Source organism: Erpetoichthys calabaricus, chromosome 3 (genome assembly GCF_900747795.2).
Source record: "Erpetoichthys calabaricus chromosome 3, fErpCal1.3, whole genome shotgun sequence".
Lineage (NCBI taxonomy): Eukaryota > Metazoa > Chordata > Cladistia > Polypteriformes > Polypteridae > Erpetoichthys > Erpetoichthys calabaricus.
Genome location: NC_041396.2, coordinates 49172788 through 49197504, shown reverse-complemented (window position 1 = coordinate 49197504; position 24717 = coordinate 49172788). Strand labels below are relative to the sequence as shown.

The 24717-nt window shown below is 35.0% G+C and overlaps 2 protein-coding genes across 3 annotated transcripts in view; one reads left to right on the top strand and one right to left on the bottom strand.

Annotated features, from left to right (window-relative positions):
* Positions 1-24717, top strand: part of LOC114649283 (uncharacterized) — a 282139-nt gene that overhangs the window by 220717 nt on the left and 36705 nt on the right. The gene's annotated exons all lie outside the window — the stretch shown is intronic.
* On the bottom strand, positions 991-22833 carry znf512 (zinc finger protein 512). Of its 2 annotated transcripts, none has more exons than XM_028796785.2 (11): positions 22064-22351; positions 20618-20706; positions 19860-19984; positions 18267-18353; positions 17930-18028; positions 16061-16228; positions 13743-13937; positions 12340-12441; positions 7535-7597; positions 4367-4465; positions 991-2027 (listed from the first exon to the last, which is right to left on the bottom strand). In XM_028796785.2, the coding sequence occupies exons 1-11, from the start codon at positions 22105-22107 to the stop codon at positions 1725-1727; spliced, it is 1374 nt and encodes a 457-aa protein (XP_028652618.2). In that variant the 5' UTR covers positions 22108-22351; the 3' UTR covers positions 991-1724. The 2 variants fall into 2 exon arrangements, with proteins under 2 accessions (XP_028652618.2, XP_028652617.2); XM_028796784.2 differs by lacking the exon at positions 22064-22351 and adding an exon at positions 22748-22833 and having other exon boundaries at positions 993-2027.

The window sequence follows — 24717 nt, the reverse complement described above, 5'->3', positions numbered from 1 at the left end:
TGCAGCCATTCAAAAAAAAAAATGGTTATAAAACAAAAAGCAAATGAGCACTGATCACCAACTCATGGCCACGCTCAGGTAAGCCCAACAGAGATCCAAGTTGAATACAATAGGAGGGGAGTAATGCACCAGGCAAATAATTCAAAACTGGTCAAGAGCTTTTTTCACCTCACCTGACACGTTGTAAAAAAACTCCTTTAGTGACCACTAATAGAAAGCTTGAGACACACGACAATGACCAAAAAATGGGCGATTCCTATTGCTTTAACCAACCTAATCAGAATGTTCATTGCTTTTCTGACAGTGGTTATTTTAGCAATAAAGTCCTAAGAAAAGTAGATTCTATTTCTTTCAGACCAGAAGTCTTGCATCTTGAATTCCTCACAAAGGACTTTTCAGCAATCTTAATACTTCATAAATCACAGGATGTGAAGAATTATTCCAGACGATTATGTTCTTCTGTCTCTGTGAGCTTTGCCAATTAGGTCTTCACCTTGCTGTATGAAACTGACTGAGGCAACATCTTTTTGCAGTAACTTGAAATGAGCCTTCAGTACATTCATATCAGAGAGGAACTCTGTGGGGTTATGCTTGATGATGCTGCGTAAAGAATTTACTTATATCATCACAACATTTTTCATCTTCTCAAGAGAGGACGCCATGCAGTGTCTTCCTCTGCACTGTCTTTAGTCTGGGATGTCTTCTTCACTGGATTGGAAAGACAAGAAAATTATGTTCTTTGATGAGTTAATATAATTCAAAGGAGTAGGGTAAGTTGCAGCTAGTGTGTTTTTTTTGGCACCGTTTATGTGGCACGGTCAGCCTTTTATGCTGTATCTTATAGTGGACTGTGGTTTCAAAATACAAAAATGGACTATTTTCTTCCCTTGTCATTACTGCATTAATCATCACGGCTACCGATGGAAAGTGACTGAATTTATTTGCATAATTATATTTAAGTTTTCATGAAAATAATACCAAAAAAAGCAACAAAAACATATCACACTAATTTTTTAAATTATTTTGAACAAGTTTTACTCACGTGTGCAAGTTTTTATTTAATGGAATTAACTGAATAAGTTGTACTGCTTTAAAATTGAAATAAAAGAATGATTTTACTACTTTTAAGCACACATACACATTAAATCCATGCTCATAATCATACACACATTTCAACAGTTAAGACAAAAATTACACTTTCTCTTTTGTCATTTTCACTTCCTCCTCTTTCACTTTGACATTTTCAAATAAAATACATAATGCCTTCCTACACTATGTGAGATCTCCCACTGGCAATATTTTTTCCACTTTCATAAAATAGCTTTGATTCTAAAAAATATTTTAAATATTCCCTCTTTCTACTAAAATTAATTTTAATATCTTTACTAGCATTACCAGTTTTAGTGTTTTTTCTTTAAAATTCTACACATTTTATATGCTGCCAAACATCCATACACAAAATATTAATGAAAGATTTTAATTTGTCCCTAGAAATGCAGCAGGAATATATTTGTAAATCTTATAATCACAAAAGTATGGACATGAAAGATCAGTGGGAGTGATAACGGCACTATCAAATACTGGTGAATGAGCTGGCAATTAGTTATCTTGAATCTTCTTCTTCTTCTTTTGGCTGGTCCCGTTATCTTGAATAAGGTGAAATAAAAAGAAGCAAGAGATCCCAGTTGCTTTTATGAAGAGATTTTTTTTATACTACCCAACCACTAATTTTCATCTTCCTCATCTGTTTCACAGTCACTGCTGCTGCTGCTGCTGCTGCTTTTGCTTTCACTTTCACTGTCATGAAAATCATAGCAGTTCTTTTGTTTAATTGTTTGTTTGTCTTCACTGCTCTTCAGGCTAATGAAACAAGCTGCAGTAGGTCTTTGTGAAAGCCGTCTGTTCTTAATTCTGAGTCTTAGAGATGGCTTCTTCTTTCGTGTTCTCTTCAAGTATTCTGCACTTTGGTTTCGTTTTGTAACTGTTTTTAAACTTTTCATTGCTTCAGAAGTAATGACAAACCAGTCCTATGAAGGAAACAATAACAAATGTAATAAGACTACAACAAAGTATTAACATATACACAAGCTGTAAGCTATGATGTAGTGCTGTGCACATGCTTACCTTAGATATTAACATATACATTTGTATAAGAATCATTTTATAGTAGACTTTCCTGTTGGAATCATTTCTCCACTCTTTCTTTGTCAAGTACTGTTGTAGGACATGAAAGTTAAGGAAACATTTTCATTTTCAACAATATCACTTGAAAATGTTTCAAGAGATATTTACTGAAATGTTGTCAAAAAAGACAGACTACTGTAAAACTATTCATGTTTTTGAACTTACATTTGTCAAACACAGTGCAGCAAGGAGATGGAGCCAATACAGGCATCAAAAAGTACAACACAGAAACCAGCGCTTCATGGAACATGGCTAATAGATCACATAAACATGCTCATTCTGAATTAATATAATGTTCTAAATAATTCTTTTTAGGATTTTAGTGACTGTAGAAAAACTGAAAACCTGATAGAAAACATGATAGTCTGGGGGTGCTTGTGTGCCATAGTGATACGTAGTACTATGATGTCTGGAGATATGTACTCCTAATAAAGTTGTAAATGTTAAATTGGTCTAAGAGGGATTGCCAAACAACAATCAAATAATTAATGACCCTTCTGACAGATTTGATTAAACCAAAGGAAATCTTGCCTGGAACAGGAAAACTAGGAATTCACTACTGGAGTCAGACCAGGGAGTTGCATTTGTCAGTGAGTGCCTAGTGGATGGGTGATCCACATAGCCCTTTTAAGCTCAGTCTGAAAAACCCACACGGAGCTGCCACATGGATTGGCACCAAGAATGTGAATGATTTAAGATCAAGTGTATGGATTCATGCATTATTACCCTAAATAATTAAAAACAGGCTCTTGGGACACAACACAGAACTTTTCTCACAGGGAAGGAGCTGAAACTCATGCAGGAGGTTGACAAATACTGGCTACTTATATAGTCAGACTCTACACACGGTATTGACTCTGGAACCATATTTCCTGATCAAGGATAGGCTCTCTGATATACTGTAGCTACTACAGAAGAGAGGTCAGGCCCTAGTAGGTGTTGGGCTATGCACAGGCCCCTGGCTTGGTGCCATAAAGCTGGACTTTGTTCTGGTGGATGACAGGGTCGTCTTTATACAACTTCAATTCTCAGAGAGGAAATTTTTGAGTGTTGTTTGCTTCAATGTACCAATCAATTATTTGGAGTATTTAACCATTTAAAGCAGCGTTTCTAATTTCTTTAGACCCAATTGTGCCTTTTTTCTGTCTTCAAGACCCAGAATTGCCACTGAACGTCATCCTAAGCAATGCCATTTGTTTTAAGTTCCCATGGTGTCACATTGCAAGACACTCTACAAACCATACATGACCCTTCCTATTAAGCGTAACCTGAATTCAGACATGTGACTCATAGTTTAAGAACCTATATTTTAGAGACATTGAATTTGATCCCAAACTAACAACTCTGTAGTACTAAAGGAAGCCTTCATCACTCAGCACTCAACAGAGAATGACAGAGAAAATTGGAGGAGTGTGATGAATGTGCTCACCTGATCTGAATCTGAGGGATGAATTGCTTCTTAAAATCCTGGACAGTTTGCAGCGGAGTGTAATGCTTTTGGGCTAAGAATCGGCATATCCAAATCTGAGGTCATGGTAACCTCCTGGAAAATAATGGCTTCTTCTCTTCAGTTAAGGAAAAAACAATTATCCTAAGTGGAGGAGTTCAAGTACATTGGGGTATTGTTCATAAATGAGATGATTGTGATATTAAACAAAGATTTGGTGTAGCACTACAAGTTTTGCAAGGGATATACTAGATTGTGATGCTGATGTGGGGGCTAAGTAACTGAATTAAGCTTTCAGTCTACCTCTCAGTTCATATCCCCTTCCGCACTTACAGGTAGTGAAAAGAATGATATTGAGAGTCACACTGAGTGAAATGAGGATTCTGAACAACATTTGTAAGACAATGCCAGTGAGATCAGTAGAAATAAGTTTGGTACACATTAAGCTATTTTATTTTTCTCATGACATTTTTTTCTTGTTAGTGTGAAATTTGTTTTATGACTGTAACAAAATGATGTTGCTGCAATTTCATAAAGTACAATGGTCCCAATAAAGTTCCCTGTAATCCTTTTACAGTATTTTAATAATTGATTCTTAATAACTGTAATTTATTAATAATAAGTAAAACATTTTAGCTGAAAAAAAAAACAACAAAGTAAATATTATACAGGTATTTAATCAGTCACAAAAATAATTTGAAATCTCACTTGAGAATCCTTTATATCATTGCTTACTTGTGCATGAACGGAGTTGATATGATACTTCACTCCACTTTCTGAGATGAACTCTTTCTTACACAGCAAGCACTTATATTTCCCAGCTTCAAAATTTCCCTATTGTAGAAGGCAAAAAAAGTAAAATCCATCCAATTACAGTTAGGGTTACAGGAAAAAATTAAAACATGTAATGTTTCTCTTCCTTCTATATTTTTAAACAGTTGGGGAAACCCTGCAGTTTGTGACTACACAGAATCCCAAGGACTCTCATCTTTCATTTCCACAAATAATATATAGATACACATTATCAATCATGAGAATATGAGTCAGATTCAAGTATGTGTCCAAAATATTCTATACCTGGTGTACAATGGGTGACGAGCATATGATCGAAAGTCAGCTAATTGCCCATTTTCACTTCCTAAAAATCAGATCTACAATATAAAAGGGTAACTTTATTGGTCCTTTATCTTTTTCTGACAAGGTGTGCAGTGAGTTTACTAATGTCATAAAAGAACTAAAAAACTGGAAAAGTTGTGACCATTTACATCTTTTCATAAAACCGAAATGGTCAGCTTAGCAAGATATACTGCAAGCCATTGAGATTTCTTTAATAGCAAATGACAGAAATGGGGATGTTATTAATTTCCCTGCGGAAATATGGCTGTCAACAAAGAAAAGGCCTTCTTCAGTCGCAGTCACTTAACTACAAAAAAACTTGTAAATGAACAGTTCGTTTGTGGTGCATATTATCAGTGGTGTGGGGAGCTGGAGTCTATCTTGGAAGCACAGAATGTAAGGCATAAACCGGTTTTGGATGGGAAGCTAGTCCATTACAAGATAACATGTGCATTCACATAAACTTGTTTTTTTATGAGCATTTTCCAGTCACCATTAAAGTTGCTGATTTCATGGCCCGTTAATCACCAGATGGAACTTCAGGGCATGTTTTACAAATCTGTAGCAACCAATTAGCTGACACCTTTAGTTAATTTTTGATTATTTTAATGAGAAAATATGTGATCTCTACCTTCTTCAAAACAACAGCAATTTTCCCTGTGGAAATAAAAGTAAATCTGAATGACTACAGAGTAGCCATAATCACTCCAACTATTACAAATTGCATTGACAAAATAGTGATGGGGCACATTATACAGAATATTCCAGATAGTCACGGTCCTTTCCAGTTTGTGTATCTTTATAACCAGGTCAAAGAGAATGCCATATACTCTACACTCCATTCCATCCTGGTACATCTGGATAATAAAAACTGTAATATCAGAGTCTTGTTTATTGACTACATTTTGGCATTTAAAACTGTTATACTGTCAATGCTGATCACCAGACTCCTGAATTTATGACAGCAGCATGCTCTGCAATTGGATTTTGGACTTCCCAACTGACTGAAGACTAGGAGCCTCACAACAATTATGCGGACTCTCAGCATAAGCACTTCACAGGGTAATATGCTAAGCTCCTTTTTGTACTCCTTGGCCAGACTAAACTCCAACTCCATCATTAAATTTCCTGATGATCACCAACAATGAGAAGACAGCTTACAAAGAGGAGGTTTACCTGGTGACCTGGTGCCAGGACTATCGTCTTACATTCAAGAGGATGCTCTGGAAAGGGTGAACAGCTTTACATTTCTTGGAGCAACTGTCACTGATGAAATGACGTGAGCACAACAAATTTAATCTATTTTAAATTAGGCTAAATAATGCCTTTATTTCTTCAGATGTGTGAAGAAAATGCAGATTTCTCTATCTGTTCTCACTGACCTCTACAGTTTATAGTAGAGTCTGTCCTCACTGGTTGCATCACATTTGAAACTGTAAAGCACTGCCGCAGTGATGAAGGTGACACAGAGTATTACTGTCACCCAGCTGCCTTCTTTTGGAAAAATATTTAACAGACGTTGCTTCAGAAAGGCAAACAGTATTATTAAAGATTTCAGCCAAAATAAACAGTTGCTTTTCGTTTTCCTTCCTTCTGACAAATAGTATAAGACCATTGGCACTTGCACCAGCAGATTCAAGGATTTAGATTCCACAGGTAATTAGGTTACTGAACTTCAAATCATATAAGTATTGTAACATACAAATTCTGTGTGCATTGTTTTACACACACGTTTACACATACACACAATGTTGTACTTCATGTATATATACTTTGTGTGTGTGTGTGTGTGTGTGCCTATTGTTGGTATTGTATAATTGTTACTGTTCTGAGGAGACATGCAAGAAAATCTTTTTTTTTTTGCTATGTACACTATGTAATATGTACACATATCCTGAACTATGCCACATATTATAATTAATATAATTTACTAGAGAAAACAACCTAAGAGGAGTGGAGGCGGCCTGATGAGAGGAAAAGGCATTGTTGAGGCCAGGACTTTGGGGGAGTTTTGGGGTTGTGTGTGGCACTTGTAAATACTGTATGGACTGTGTAAATACTGTAAACGTGTGTTGGGTGAACCATCGGTGTCCGCCTGTCTGTGTCCGGGCCAGTTTCCACAATACCTTGGCTCAAGGTAATTTATAAAATTCATGTATATGCTATATATTGGAGAAATAATTAGTAGATTAGCACATTGCACACTTTCTTATTAAAACATATTAGGCTTAATTTTAAAGGAGAATATTTTTATAGAGCATCTGATGTCTCCAACACTGTTCAAATGAAATTAAATAAACAATAAAAACAAAATATAGCCATAATTCTTAACAGAATGTTCCATCTCTGGGAAACTGAAAAATGCACACAATCTCTCTATATAGCTTTTAACACCCTAAGAAATCAGTCATGTTGTCAGTAAATACCCAAGACTTTTTAAACCATGAAGCTGCAAATCCATCAGTTGTGAAGTCTAATTAAGTGTTTAAACATTGCAGTAGAATTAAGGAAGGTGAATGAGACCTAAAAGGAAGAAACAACTTGAGCAACAACTCACAGAGGAGTGCCAAATGACCTGTTAACTCCATTTAAGGCACACATCCTTTAAGATAAGTAAGGTATCTCTTTAAAACAGTAATTTTTATAGTGAAACATTAGAGGATGTTGCAATGAATTATTACATATTCTTTAAAACTGAACAAGGTGTGTTTACATATGGTATATTCTTTAATAATTGTGGAAGATGTATATAAGCCTCACTTTAAGGAGAAACAGAAAATCACTTACCTTAGAACACAGGCAAAGGTGAGCTTTCAACCCAGAAATACTAGTGTAAACAGAAATACATCCCTTTAAGGAAAAATAAAAACAAAAACACACTTGCATGCTTAACTTAACCATTCAATTAAATACACATATATAAAAAAATACATCTTTAAGTTCCTTTCTGTCAGTATGACCAACAAATAGTGCCATGTGCTTTGTCTCCTTATATTCAGTATTTTATATTATATTTATAAATTGCAATATTAAAATGTACTGTATTCTAAAAATAAAAGCAGTAACGTATACAATGATGATAGAGAGTCATGTGTGTGACTGTATTAACTTCTGTGGTGTCCACATAGAAGATAGCCATGTGCCTGAGGAATTATAATTAACCATAACCCATGAAAATTAATAATAGCCTAAAATGCTTTTAACAAAAATCCACTAAAACAAACAACAGATTAATGTAAAGTGTAGCACTCATTGACATTCGAAAAACAAAAATAAGAACAACATCAGGCATGGTCAATTATTTTAATGAAAAGAAGGCACAAGTTATGAAGAACTCAAAATTATTGTTTGATAATTTTTAATATTTATATTTGGAAAATTTGTGCACATTTCTTTAAGCAAACAGATTTTTTTTCAAAGAGATGCTACCTATTTGACATTTGACAAATTCATATATTTTACTGTGCATTAATAGAGTGAATTCCTAATCAGATTCTATGTAAACGCGGCACGGTGGCGCAGTGGGTAGCGCTGCTGCCTCGCAGTTGGGAGATCTGGGGACCTGGGTTCGCTTCCTGGGTCCTCCCTGCGTGGAGTTTGCATGTTCTCCCCGTGTCTGCGTGGGTTTCCTCCCACAGTCCAAAGACATGCAGGTTAGGTGGATTGGCGATTCTAAATTGGCCCTAGTGTGTGCTTGGTGTGTTTGTGTGTGTCCTGCGGTGGGTTGGCACCCTGCCCAGGATTGGTTCCCTGCCTTGTGCCCGGTGTTGGCTGGGATTTGCTCCAGCGGACCCCCGTGACCCTGTGTTCGGATTCAGCGGGTTGGAAAATGGATGGATGGATTCTATGTAAACTGAGTATGATAGTAGGTACAGTGCACTAATAATTAGAATTTATTACAAATGTTTACTGCAATTACCCTCTTAACACCACCGTTAAGGAGATCTTGGAGATTTTACATTTACAATAATAATAATAAAATCAGTAAGTGTTATTAATACATTAATAATATATTAATAAAATAAATCTAATTTAATCTCACATTTGCTATATTTTTATCATTCATTCAGATCCCTCCACCTCAATATAAAAGTTGACTGGACAAGAAAAGAAAACTAATTTAGCAGTGGTGAAAACAGGACCATCATGATCATTAATCACAAAAATCCCTGAAAATTGAGAACGAACAATGACATCGGAAAAAAAAATATTACTGAGAGGTGCATTTTGCCATACCTAGAAGTGCAAAAGATGAGGTTAGCTAAACTGGAATTATTCATGGTACAATGGAACGCATCAATAAACAAGTTACTTACATATACAATATAAATGGAAGGTAGTTGTAGAGAGTAATAGTTAGATTCCCAGAAAAGGAATATAGTAAAGGGAGATACAGTATATACTTTCTCCCTGCAATAGTGTAAGTAGGAGACTATCTTGGGCCAAGACCAGATAGATAATCTTGTGACTAAACATAACATGTAACTTAAAATCTAAGTCTCAAAAACTTAGTTGGAAAGTCTGTTAACCAAAGCATCTACAAAGAAGCACTCAAGAAAAGTTTTGTTTTGTTATCTACAATTTTGGATTATATCTGATCCTCAATGTTTTTTTAAACAGCACCCACACTAATGATTTTAATTGTCATGACTTCTAGGAATTGCAGTCATGTCAATGAACAACCAGTTCTAGGCAAAAGAGTCACAAAATGCTGGCATCCACCAAAAAACAATTTGGCATCACAAAATAATAATAATAAAAAAATACAATAAAATAGAAGTATCACCCCCCAAAAAACAAAATGAAACTACAAAAAGAAAGTATAACTAGAATCAGCATAATTCGAAGACTACAAAAATATATTTGATAAAAGTAACAGAATATTATTTAAAAAGAGAAAAAAACTAAAATAAACAGAATTCACAAACTTTCATATTAAAAGTGTGAAGATGAATGAAGATACCAGCTTATCTGTATATAAGTGTTCGTATAAAATTAGCATGAAACATATGTGAGCTCAAGTTCAGAAACAGACCACAATTTATACATATGAAAATGAAAATTAAGTGTATTAAAGTACTCAAGTGAAATGAAACAAGTACTGGGAAACAAAAAGGAGGAGGACTGAACGAAAAAAAAAAAAACAAACTATCAACTGAAGATGGCAAAAAGTATAGAAAATATTTATATGTGAAGCAACTGAGGCATAAAAGAAGATGAAGTGGCTTGAGAAAATTAAAGGCATGATGGTAACTAAAGTGGCAGAGAAGTAAAAAGCATGCTGTAAAAACAAACTCAGGAATTTTAAAGTAAAGTGGACAAATCAACAAGCCTTAATGAAGACAGGTATCCAGAAAATGAAGGACCCCACCCGCTGATAGAAAGAAAAACCTAGAACTAGATAAAAACCAAATAAAATAGAAAATATTGAATGTAAGCCATGTACATTTTTTAAACTCTTGTAGAAAAGGCATTACATTACTAGAGACAGTCTATAACACTACGTTGGCAATACCAACTGAGAAAGGAGACCAACTATAGTTTGAAAATCAACATCAAGAAAACAGAGTGACGGCTCTGACAAAAATGAGAAAGATCATAACTTAAATAAAAATGATGGCAAAAATATTTAATAGGTTAGGTATTCCTTCTACCATTAGAAGCTTAGTCACAGGAGATAATAAGTAACACCAAGAATCAAAAATAATAGTAATGGACATATTTTACAGGAGAAAGAAATTAGATCTAAGTAAAAATCTAGAGACTGTAGAGATGGAAACATACTGGAGAGGAGAGAACCTAAAACAAGACCCTTAGCAATAATTACAATAAAAGTAAAGTGTAATTTGGGGAGTGTTATTAATATTGCTGAAATATCTGCATTTTTCACCCCTCAACTCCAAATCTTGTGGAAAACCTTCCCAGAAAAGTGGTTCCTGTTATAGCTGCAAAGGGCTTGCCAACTCCACATTAATGGTTTTAGAATGGGATGTTCAACAAGGCGGGCGGCACGGTGGCGCAGTGGGTAGCGCTGCTGCCTCGCAGTTGGGTGACCTGGGGACCTGGGTTCGCTTCCTGGGTCCTCCCTGCGTGGAGTTTGCATGTTCTCCCTGTGTCTGCGTGGGTTTCCTCCGGGTGCTCCGGTTTCCTCTCACAGTCCAAAGACATGCAGGTTAGGTGGATTGGTGATTCTAAATTGGCCCTAGTGTGTGCTTGGTGTGTGGGTGTGTTTGTGTGTGTCCTGTGGTGGGTTGGCACCCTGCCCAGGATTGGTTCCTGCCTTGTGCCCTGTGTTGGCTGGGTTTGGCTCCAGCAGACCCCCATGACCCTGTGTTCGGATTCAGCGGGTTGGAAAATGGATGGATGGATGTTCAACAAGTTAACATACAGTAGGTGCGATGGTCAGGTATCTACTATCGTTTAACTATATGGTGTAGCTATTTAGAATGTAAAATTGTGTAGATGCCATTATTTAAAAGCCGATTCATCTACAGCAAAAATCTATAACCCATAATACAATGATAACATGTTCCTTTGTAATATTTAAATAAAAACTGAATGTTGGGGTTGCCAATGCCAGGTGTAATTTATAGGAAATTCCTCAAGTATATATTTTCAGCTGGTCTTATTTTATACCTAACAAAATGGGAATAATTTGATATTTGTTGAATTTTAAATATGATGACTCATAACAGAGCATTATTTTCAAAAATTCAAAATGGCCTCTGCTGCTAAGTATAGTAACCTCATGAGGAGTTCAGAGTTTGCACACCTGTGTACATCTTGCTTTTATCTGTTGCTTGGCAACTACATTTAAGGAGTCTCTCTTCACACTGTACTATAATAAACAAAAATATCAAATGATTGAAAGTTAAGATCCAATAAAATAAATTGATTTCTTTCAGATAGCATAAGTAGTAGCATCAGTTGCTGGTCTAATACTATTAAATCGTATCCACTTTATTATATTCACTTAATTAAGTTGAATGTTTAAAGACCACACAGCAGGGCAGCCATGGGTGCAGACATCCAGGTTCCAACTTTAAATTATGAACAACCTTTTACAATATAGTGATTATTCAGAACAATAAGGATGCTATCAAGCTTTCCTTAAATCTGTATAACCTCAAGAAGCAGAAAAAGGTGTTGTTATTATAAAAAATAAAATCATTGGGATGAACAACACAAGGAGTAACACAAAGTACAAAATATACAAATAAAATAAATTATTTCCCCTCAAGGTCTGACTACATGGGATTTAGATACCTGCTTACCCCATGGAGTAGCTAATGCCACCTTTAGCAAGCACTCCTTATCTCACCTCCAGTATCTTTCTCTTATTTTACTGTGTGGAAACCTTAGGACTGTACACCTGGTGCTTGCTCTTGTACCTCAAGGCTCTCAGTAAAGGGACAAAAAATTCTATGCTGAGAACAAATAGGTGTCTGTCTTAGTCTAGTTAAAGCATGAGTATTCTGCTAAGACTGAAATGTCCACTGTTTCTTGTTTGATATGATCCAGGGCTGCAAAATTACTACATTAAAAAATCTAAAATTAATTTGAATTTTAAGTTAGCGAAAGTATATGTATACCTGGTTTGGACATTGCACTTTTCCTTCCACTTTTATTTTGTTTTTCCATTTTTCCAACATATCTTGTTTAAATGTTGGTAGTCCAGGTCTTGCATACTTTAACTGAGGAAAGACAGAGTATAGTTGATGAGCCCACTGTTATTAAATACTATGCACAAAAAACATACCATTTTCCTTCACAATAATGAAAAAAAAATTATCTATATATTGATATATTCTTCTGTTTTCCAACTAAATAAAAGATTGCATGAAGCTATACCTTATCCTGGCAAAAGCATTAGAAGTAGCAATGAATCCTGGACAAGGAAACAGTTTATTACAGGACACAAACCTATGCTCATTCACACTTGGAAATAATCCAGCTCTGGATTAAGCAGGTTTGAGAATGTTACGTTATGTATATTAGAACATTACAACAATTTTGATTAGAACAGGCCACTCAATCCAACAAGCTTGTCCATTAATAAAGTATCTATCTATCTATCTATCTATCTATCTATCTATCATTCACTTAGATTCTCCAAAATAACATCAAGTCATGAATAAATCACCAAGTCTTGGTAATTTATTCCATGTGTCTGTGGTTCTTTGCGTGAAGAAAAACTTTCCAATACTTTTGTAAAATCTGCCTTCGATATGTTTCCAAACTTGTCCCAGTGTTTTTGTTGAAAACCTCAGTGATAGCTGGGATCCACTTTACTAATCACATTCATGATTTACACGTCTGAGATGTAGAGGTTAAACTCATACAGACAGGAAAAGAATGTATAAACTACACATACAGAGTGGATGGGAATACAACGGATCCAACCCACGTCACTGGAGCTATGATTATGCAGTACTACTGTACCTACCATGCAGACCATGCTGTTACAGTACTACTGTAACTACCATGCCACCAGATATCCAACTCATGGTTTTAAACTTGCACATAGCATTCTTGATCAGCAAAGCTGTTTTTTAAGGTATTAAATTCTGTTCAAACAAACCTAGACTGCATAATTCAAATCCTTCATCAATTTATTCAACTTAGTATCTCCATTATAAGGTCATGGGTAGCCAGAACATACCCAGGCACAGTTTAGCACAAGAAAAAGATATAATTTTTGGTGAAGTACAATGCAACCAATTAACCATACAAAAATGTCTTTTAGAGGTAGGAAGAAGTAATACTTGCAGATAATTCATGTAGACACGAGGAGAATAGGGAACTTTCACACAGACAATGACTAAGTAAAGAAACAAACACAAGTCCCTTGATTTGTGAGTCAACAGCATTTTTGCTATTTTTTTCTTAGTATATGCACAACATAGCAATTTTCTTCAGTTTACCTTTCAATAAGTAAAACACTGATGTAAACAACATCTTGTTTTATTTTGCACTAGAGTTTAAAGGCTACAACCTTTTTGTCATCAGGAACCAGATCCTGTTGCACTTTTCTTTTGGGCCACTCTCTAGATAGCTCCTCAATGGCAATCTCTTGCAGATGGTATATTGCCAGCTGAGCTGACCGCCTCTTTACCCTGCCACTTGCTGTCCATGCCTCTACTGAATCCATCTCATTCTTCTCAGCATCCTCTTCACTGCTTTCTGGTGTCTGTAAAAAATATTTATTCATACTACCATATTGATTTTAGAAACAACGTTATTAAAATTGATTTCTTTTGACCAGGATTGGGACTTTCTGTCATGTTTAGTCACATATGTGAGAGGTGTTCTGAAGATGCCTGCATGAGTAAGAAAAGACTGATGAAAAGGCTTTAGCTCTTATAATGTAGATTTTAGAAGGAACCTTAATTGGAGAAATTCAACTGAGATTTGAACCTCTATTTCCTTCTCCTCTGATATAACAGATATAACAGCAGAAGAGTCAAATTTAAGGAATCACATGTCGCAGTAACCAAACTAGCTCTAATGGATGCCTGAATCTTTAATCAAACTTCAGGTTGTCAGTATACTCTAGGACTAGTGGAGGATAATATATCATGGGAGCCTTCAGATAATACAGGAAAACTACATATCCTGGAAGTAATTTCATGTACAGATATAAATAAGTTTTGAAAAAAGAGGAAGTCATTAAGAGGAAAACTAACCTGGATATTTGAGTTGATTACATTAATTTCATTAAAGTAGGCAAGCAGGTTACCTGCCCCACCAGACAGACAGGAGTACTGTACTGTATGTAGTGTATAGACAAGTCCCTAAGTGGCAGAAAGTGTCATATTCAAGTAGGACTGAATAGTAAATCCAATACTGTCTACTGTATATTATAATATTGCTATATTATATACATATACATATATATGCACACATACTTATTTCTGTATGTACAGTGACTTTAGTTGTAACTATATTTTTGCAATATTGTTCTGAACATCCTTCTTATCTATCTGCAGCTTAAACATCTCATTATTTTTCTCCATATTCACAATAAGAATGACATAAATTACTTGCCCAATGTTTCTTGTAGTAAGTAAATTGAATTGCTTGCAAATGCCAGTCTTTTATGCAGACCTCAGCTGTAGGTGATCTTGCATACTGGTCATTGCTACAGTAATATTCAAAAAATACTTATGACACTGAATTACTTTCAATACTAATGCATTTACTTTCACAATACAATAGCATTTTATTCTATTAGTTTACACATTCGTTATTGTGTATTTATTAATTTACTCCCAATTTTTTTTTTTTTTTTTTGACAAATTCAAGTTGCTATTAATTCCTTATGCAGCAGTAAAGCTGCAGGTCTAAACAGCTATCAGGCAGAATTTGATAAAAGGATTTTTGCTAAATTACAAGAAGCTCTGTTAATGCTTTCTACCTTTAAAGAAGCCAGAAAAGATAATATACCTCCAAAACTATGACTGAAATAATAACCTTAAGTGTTTCTATAATGAATAGAAAGGCACATATTTCTTAAAAGCATGTACATTGTTTTATTCCATAAAGTATGACACAGATATACTCGTAATGTATGTTTAATGTTCTAACAAGCTATCAGCTATACTTTCGTACTGTTTATTCCTTGATAACTCTCATTTGTTTGGATTTTTAATATTGCATGTTAGACAATATGATTGTGTCACAGTGGCTATCTAGGATGTTTGGTTAATGATAGGTACTGAACAAATAAAATAATTAAAATCACAGTATGTTAATTTTCAAACACAAAAAATGACTAATGACACTATTAAAATTTATAGAAGAAAGGAAAATATAAAATAGATCAAATTAAAGAGATGCAGTTTAAAAAAAGATTAAACATTACCTAGAGCTAAAGATTGGTTAAATTGTTTTGGATTATCCTAAAGAAGGAACAGGCATAATACAAAAACATGTACAAATGTATGTCCTGTTTGTTTCATTAAACACTTTATGATAGTTATACGTAGATCTGACAGGTGGTGAAATAAATATTAAATACTGACTGACTGATATAAGAAATGTCAGTCTGGCACATTTATACTGATTGTACAGGTATGGCATGGTGGTTTATGGATGTGGTAAGAGAGGACATGCAGGTGATGGGTATAACAGAGCAAGATGCAGAGGACAGAAAGATATGGAAGAAGATGATCCGCTGTGGCGACCTCTAACAGGAGCAGCCGAAAGAAGAAGAAGAATTACAGGTATGGTATGGTAGAAGGAAAAGTGGACTAAAATGACAGTTTCTGGTATTAGAACATCTTGCAAAAAACAGAAAGAAATGTAACTTACTGGACCATGCTCTGACTTCATGTGATATTCCAATCCTGCTTTAGACTTGTATGCTTTTCCACAGTATTTGCAATTCATCATTAGATTTTCAAGCTCTGATGCTTTCTTACCACATTTCTTTATGTGGTACATGTAACCCATTATACTGGTAAAGCTGGCTGTACAACTCTAATATTCAAAGCAAAAAAAAGTACACTGTACTTAATTCTGGTGAGATTTAACTAAAAGTAATCAGATAAATTGGTCTAAAATTAATAAATTAATAAAAAATAAAAACTACTTGTGGCAGCACCAGTGTCACATTTACCTTGTAAAAAATTGACAATTCTTCCTCTTGAGATACTTAATTTTGAGAATAAAAAATTTGAGACTGACTTGATATTATTTTAAGGGAGCCATATATATCATATAAATAACAGTATAAATTTTGGGTATAGTGCCACTCCTACAGTAAACAAGAAATTATGGATTTCAAATACAAAGAGAGCTGCCTATATTTACTTGTGTTTTATCTGTTTTGAACATCCTTTGTGTGAAGAAGGAAACATTCCAAGTTACATCTTGAGAAGTATGTTACTTGAAATTATATATAGTTTAATGAATAAGTACCTTCAAAAATAATTTACTGCATATTACCAGATTCCCAATCATGAATTTTGCCAAAAAGCATCATTTATTAAGAGATTAAGGAATTAAGACAGTCCTATTCCTGTGTCAGACGTCCCCCCGCTCTCATGACTAAATTCTGAACTACGTGTTGAGAATGAAATTGTTTTCAACATATGAATTATTTAAATCAGAAAAAAAAAGGCTAAATGTACTCTATAGCATTATGGTGTTCAGCTCAGGAACTGGAGAGCTATAGAGTCTACAGGACCTTGACTGTAACCACTAGAAGTCTGGTTTGTGTCTTTTAGGATTATTTATTTTATTAATTTTATTCAATTTTAGATTAATTTATCCTTAACTAGTTTCTGCACTTCCAACATCAGGTATACTCAATTTCCAGAGGGCCACAGACTTTAGTTTCAACCAATGTCGTATTTACCAAACAATTTTAGCTTTGGACTTAAGTCTTTACTTACTTAGACTACTTGTTGCCCTGTATTTGTTTGGAGAATGTAGAATTTATCAGTTTTAACAATAAGGACATGCTGTAGTTATCATCATATCATAAAAAGTAATAGTTCTGCCTGCCTATTTAATATTGATTAATCATCTACTTACAAATATTGCTAGGAAAGTAAAACACATACAATGACGTTTAATTTGAGAAGTGCAAAAACTAGTCAATTAATACCACAGTTAAATGAAAGACACAAATTAGCCCAAAAAGTGAAACAGCTCAGCTCAGTGGCAGCTCAGGACTGGAAATGACTATACACAGAATAGAGTGTAGATGCTGAAAATTTACAAACTTAAGTCTCAGCTAGTAATGAACAGCAAATAATAACTTCGATTGACATACATATTAACAAACATCACAAAAGCACTATCACAGATAAAAAAAAATAATAATAAAAGTTTTAATATCAGCAAAGTAAATAAACTTACTGCTAAGATAAGGAAGCTTTATATATCCTTCATCAGCTTGAAATTTTCGGTGTGCATTATGAAGCTATAAAGCATTATAACGCCTCTATTTTTGGTTACTGTTAAAATTTTTGTAGTTTCCCCATGAAAATAATTAAATATAAATTAAGGAATAACTTAGCAAAACAAAAAATGTTCTTATCTTCACAGTAATTTATGCTGTTCAGAAATGCTCTCAAAGCTTACTTTTTATTGAATTGTTTGGCTTTTCAAAAAGGTTTCTGACATCTCATTTTTCTCTTTGTAAATCAAAGTGTAAAAACACCAAATCCATACCTGTTTTGTACATTTTAATTTGCCCATTCGCTTCAACACCTTCCTAAGTTTTTCTTTTACACTTTGAATATCCAAGATGTCTATATCTCTTTCATTTGGCTGTTAAACAATTAAAAAACATTAAAAACATACAACTTACATTTGTTTTCATTAAATATTACTCACAATTAAACTAATCTTTAACTATTATTTATTTTTTTGTTACTTTCAAAACCACGTTGTTGAGTAAGAGTTCAATAAAAAAAATGCATTGGCTTGAAAAAATATTTACTTTTTGATTAAATGTTACTAACATTCAAACCAAATAGAAAAGTTAAAACAAAAATAGCATTCTTACCAATTCATTGTGGTCAGCCATAATGTGGTACTTTATTCCTGTGAGAGATTTAAGCTGTTTTCCACAGTGCTGGCAAGTAAAGAGATCCTAATTTTAAAAAGAGGCAAATAAAAGAAATTAATTGAGGATTTGTATATTTAAATATTTCTAAATTTCCAAATACAGCACTGATTTCTGCTGCACACTGTATTTATATATCTATGAAAGAAAAAACTGCTTCATTTTGTGTGTGTGTGTGTGAGAGAGATTGTCCATCCTCTTAAGAGTAATTAAACTAATTCAGGACCTGACAGAGCCTATTCCAGCAGGACTGAGTACAATACAGTATGTTGTCAATTAACACATCAAGAAGGTCTTTCTTGCTTTCAAATAAAGGAAAGCTCCAGATATACTTTTAGAGGTTCAATGCAAGTCATTAAGAGATTTACTGTTCCTTTCTGTACATCACACAGTAAGCAGGTTTACTGAACTATGTTTAAAGAAAGCCAAGTAAGACAGATATCTCCTTATCTTCTGGCATTACATCCATCCATCCATTATCCAACCCACTCTATCCTAACTACAGGGTCACGGGGGTCTGCTGGAGCCAATCCCAGCCAACACAGGGCACAAGGCAGGAAACAAACCTCGGGCAGGGTGCCAGCCCACCACAGGGCATTACATAAAAATTCAACTATTTACCAAAGCAATTTTGCTTTACTAATCAGAGACAAATCAAAAATTGTACTATTACACCTTCACTTCTTTTGAACTAAAACATAAAAAGCTCCATACTCTTAAAGATGATGGTTCTTTAATGGCACTCTACTGGGTCATGTGGTTCCTTGTAGAACAACTGCTTGACAAAAAACATTTCATTCTGGGAAAGGTTCTTTGTATATGAAACTGGTTCTCTGGGCTTTACAAATGTTCCCAATATGTGGACAAAGCAGAAATCTTTAATGTAGGGAGGGTTGCCTAACACGATACTGACAGATCAAGAAAACCAGAATTTAGCCTGTGTTATTGTACGTTGCAAAAGTTAAAAATCTGTTATAATTTATTCATGGTTATTTATGGGCGGCACGGTGGCGCAGTGGGTAGCGCTGCTGCCTTGCAGTTAGGAGACCCAGGTTCACTTCCCAGGTCCTCCCTGCGTGGAGTTTGCATGTTCTCCCCGTGTCTGCTCCGGGTACTCCAGTTTCCTCCCACAGTCCAAAGACATGCAGGTTAGGTGCATTGGCGATTCTAAATTGTCCCTAGTGTGTGCTTGGTGTGTGTGTGTGCACCCTGTGTTGGCTGGGATTGGCACCAGCAGACCCCCGTGACCCTGTAGTTAGGATATAGCGGGTTGGATAATGGAAGGATGGATGGTTATTTATGGAACCAGTTATGGATCTAAATGAAAAGTTTTTCATGGAACCATCATATGGCTGGTTCTATTGGGAACCTAAAACGATTCTCCCATGGCATCGCTGTGAAGAACCACTTTGGTATTTTTAAGAGTGGCAGGGCAGGAAATATAAACATATAAAACAAACAAATAATATACATAGGAAGATAGAAAAAATGGGGAAAAGTAACATTAGGATTAATATGTATTAAACTATTTACCATCTTACAGTTTGCCATATGCTTTTTTAATCCTTCCACGGTTTTCCTAAAAACTGCTTTACACGTTGGACAACTCACTCTCCCCTTATGAAGAATCTGAAGGCTCCACTTCTCTTCTTCACTTCCTGTCATATACAAATTATTTTTTCATTTTTTTATTTGATTAATCATGTATTACTATTTAAACTTTACATTCATCTCAGCTCCAGAGGACTATAATTAGGAAAACAGGTATTATGATGACATTCTGGTCATTACATATAACTAATTTACATGTAATTTTCCTCCGATAAAGAAAATTCAAGAAACCATATAAAAGCAATAATACCAAATAGCAAATATTTAAGAAAATGTCAATGCATCTTATTTTTATATGACTTGATAACAACGCTTAGTTTACTGCCAAATGCCCAAAGTACAAGTAACACTGAAATTGTTACATTTTAATTATAAGAAATATAAAAAACAGTAGTAACACATGAGTTAACAATGAAATGTATAAAAGAACAAAAAACTACAAAACAGACAAAAAAATGTAAAAAAGTAAATGTATATCTTTTAATCATTGTGAAGGTACTCTTGTTAAGCCAGCCTGGTAATCGCAAATACATGACTCAGTACACCAGTAGTTTCACTATTTTGCATGCAAGTTATTTTTCCTCAGATTTACTTTCAGTAATATTACCCTATAATTAAATTACAGTGTTATAGTTATGATAATGCAAAACAAACTCTCTGTATTATATAAAAGATTTTACCTGACTGATAAACAGGTTGAATTGTTTTCCTGCATTTGCTTTTAGATTTCATCCTTGTCCAAGATGTAACTGGATCATTTACCATTTTCCTAATAACACAAAAAATAAGTACCACCAAATAATTCAACACTTTTTTCCTCCTTTAAATTTGGATTTCTTTTTATTAAAAAGTGTTAATAACTAATTTACTGTATGTACAGAATTGAAATAAATGTACAATTTACATATCAGTACTGTGTGCGTGTATGTATTTCTTTATATATAAATCTTTTTTTTAAATTCACTGCTATAATGTCAACTTTCACTTCCCTAGAAATAAAATTAACAGCATATAAAGGCAGACCGAAGATGTGTAAAACAGATATCCAATAATTATTTTGTCCAATACTGTACTTTTATTTTCTTTTTATTTTCAGAGTTAAATTGACAAAGAAACAGAACCAAGGTCTTTAGATAGATAGATAGATAGATAGATAGATAGATAGATAGATAGATAGATAGATAGATAGATAGATAGATAGGATACTTTATTAATCCCAATGGGAAATTTTATCATTACAGGTTATTATCATGGTATGCTAAATAATAAACATCGGCCTGGTCACAACTATTTGTTTTGATCACTTGACTGTGTAATGCTGGATCAGCCAGAGAAAATAATTTTTCTTGGTGTTCTTCTTGTCATACATATACACATACATATACAGAATACAGTATGATGGTTCAGCAAACACAATCTCTCAGTTAAGACTAGGTCTCCAGTACCGGTGATTGAAAGACAGAATAAACACACTAGGTTAGCACTTTTACTCGTTTACACAAAACTAAAGGTTAAAAGGAAAATATAAAGTACTGAACTGTATTGTAATAGCTATTGAATGTGAATAACGTAATGCAATGCACATTGCCACGTTCAGTTCGTTTAAGTCCAAATTTTGAAATCTCTGTGGACAAGAACAGAAAGATTAGAAAATTACAATATTTTAAAGAGAAAGAAAGCAAATTTTAAACATCTATGGCGTCACAGTTGACAGCACCTTTCAGCAAATCCGGAACGAAGAGGCGGCACCTATTCTTCTAATCACGTGATGGACACGCCCCCACGAAAAGTCTTTGCAGCCGGATAAAATTGTGGCCGCTGATTTCCAGATTTAGATTCACAGCCGTCAGGCTCGGTACTCCCTCGAATTGCACTATACAATTTCTACATAATTAAGTTAATAAAAAGGTTTCTGGAAATTATAATTTTTCCATTTATTTTTTGCAACCAGAAAACAAGCGTAGTGATGTGTCCGTCTTGTGACTTATTTTCCTGTTCCTAAATTGATTAGAAATTTCGCGAATCTTTCAAACGGACGTGGTGTAAGGAAAATTAAGGAAAATGAGAGCAACACCTCCGAGCACAGCGGTTACTGTAACCCATAACCCAAGCTATTGGTCCATTACCTGTCGATCTTTGAAAACACACGTTGTATGAAGTAGTTGTCCATCTAATGACACAAATCAATTTATCCGAAATACTATATGCCAAAAATGTCTCCTTAATGAAAATGGGAATCAATTGTCGCTCCATACAGCCATACAAGACCGGCTAAGGCACTACTTGTCTGTCATCCCGCTTCCTGGTCCCGCCTTCTTTCCCACGGCCTCGAGCACACCGAGCATCCGCGATGCACGGCTTAATCGTCTTGGAGACAGACAGTACGTTGCTTTGCTGTGGGCATTTTGCCACTTAACACAAAAAATGGCACGAACAACTTGACGACCTCTTGCAATTATTAATTGCTTCCGGATTCTTGTCTGTTTTTGAGGCAATTGCAGCTTTACCCAGCCAAGCATCTCCAGGGTTGTAAGTTAAAGTGAAAGATACGCAGCGGCCCGTGGCACTTATGAATTTTGAAGGAGAATAAGAAGGCGCAGCTTGATAATGTCATCTGAAAGTTAACAAGCTTGTATGTGGTTAGTGTTAGTATAACGGAATCGGGGACGAGATTAAAAAAGAACAACTGGCATCAAATAATTTCGTTCTTTGACTGGCTTGATATAAATAAACGTTATCCCGCAGATACATGACAGACAGACATATGAATAGCTAAAACGGCGGGCGCACGAGACGTGAGGTTTTCTTACCCCAGCTGTGAGTGACCGTTTCTACTGGAATCGGATGAGTGCATCCTTCTTCTTTCTAATTGACGTTGAATCCAAAACAGATGTGTTCAAATGCGCCACCTAGCGGCTTCTCGTTAAACTTTCATTTTTAACAAACCCGGTGAAAAGTTTTTTTCTCCTTAATTATTCGCCAGTGTTACTGCAATTGGTAGATCGGGTAATGAGACTATTAACGGTGCCTACTTATTTTGTTTTAACTTTTATCAAAATATACAAAGCACATACATAAGCATAATAGTAACGCAAGTTAAATGCAAGTAGTGATATTTCCCATTACACAATATACAGTACCTTGTATCGAAGATAGACAGATAGAACTTTATTTCTCCCCAGGAGGAAATATGTCTTTTTGGATAATCACAATAAATAAAAAATATAATAATATTATATTTCAAACAACAAACACCTCTCAAATACACCAGAATGGCTTAAAAGCCAGAAAACTAACAAGAAAGAAAAGTTGTGACTTGGTATAACGTGGTCCCAGAAGTGTTTCTTAACACACATCTGCTGAATCACTCGAAAGTCCTTAATGTCAGGGTGTCAGAAAAAGGATATGTAGCATTGTTCATAATGGCAGTGCAAGCACTGTGGTGTAGTAGTTAAGGGTCTGGACTTCAAACCCTGCAGTTTGAGGTTCAAATCCTGCTGCTGACACTGTGTGACCATGAGCAAGTCTCTTGACCTGCTTGTGTTCTAACTGGAAAACCAAAAGAAGTGTAACAAATGGCATCATAAATGTTGTATGTTGCCTTGGATAAAGGTGTCAGCCAAATAAGTAAATGTAAAATAATGGAACTCAGTTTTGTCTACATTTATTCACTCCTCTGCTACTACTGCCACTCCTCTGCCTTTTAATTAGCCTGTCGAATCAGTGGACCTCTCTTGAAGTGATGTTACTGGCCCGGTACACCACAGTGTAAAAAATAACACTAGTTTCACAGAGTTGTAGAATATGTAAAGGATTTCTCTACCCAAACTAAAGGAATGCAGTCTAAGAGGAAAAAAAGTCTACTTAGCCTTTTCTTTTTTCCTTTAATTTTAATTAAAAGCAAATAACAATCCATATAATCAAATCAGACTTAACAAAACCAAAATTCAGCCCTCACCCAAAGCTCATCAATGACAGGCTCAGCCCTTTCTTATATAGTTTAGCCTGTCATTTATGTGGATCCCCAAGTACTTTTAGCAATACACCACCTTTACATCCACTCCCTAAATAGTAATTGAATGTATGGAGAAAGTTAATAAGCACTTCCTTTGTTTTGTTGATGTTAAGTTACAGAAAATTTCTCTGACATGACCTGGTGCTCAAAATGTAACATGAAAAATTCATGAGAAAATTTAGAAGGTCTCAGAAATGCAATTCACATTTGCTCATACATGCAATTTAAACAAAAAATGAAATAAAAATTCAAACCATAGCCTACATAATATTTATCAAGCCTGGAATCTAACCCAGCAGATTTAGGTGCAAGGTAGGAACCAAACAAGGGTGCCAATCCATAACTAGGTGTGCTCAGGCAAATACCCCCACAGGACGAATTTAGAGTCACCAGTCCACCTGTTGTCTAGGTCATATGGATGCAAGAAAACCAGTTGGAGTACCTGGGGAAAAAAGCCATGTTATTCTTTCATTTACAGAGTTATGGGGTTCAAGAGCCTTTCCCAGTAGCATTAATCACAAAACAAGAGCTCACTTTGAAGAGAACATCTGTCCATAACAGGCAACACCCTCACATTCAGTTATACTAGGTTTAGAGACACCAATTAACTTAATAAATAAGAGATTAGGGTGTGTAAGGAAACCATAGTACTTTGAAGGAACCTTTGGTGACCTATGGACAATATCAAAATTCCACAAAGAGCATGACAAGGCCCAGAAATCGAAACTTGGGTTTCTGTGTCTATGAAGAAATAATACTAACCAC

Bases quoted from the DNA above. Each gene is read 5' to 3' on its own strand.
- znf512 (XM_028796784.2), bottom strand. From the start codon at position 22,791: ATGCACTCATCCGATTCCAGTAGAAACGGTCACTCACAGCTGGG. The intron at 13,938-16,060 runs GTAAGTTACATT...TATTTTTTACAG, and splicing joins TGAAGTCAGAGCATGGTCCA to ACACCAGAAAGCAGTGAAGA. The intron at 4,466-7,534 runs GTAAGTGATTTT...CTTCTACAATAG, and splicing joins ACCTTTGCCTGTGTTCTAAG to GGAAATTTTGAAGCTGGGAA.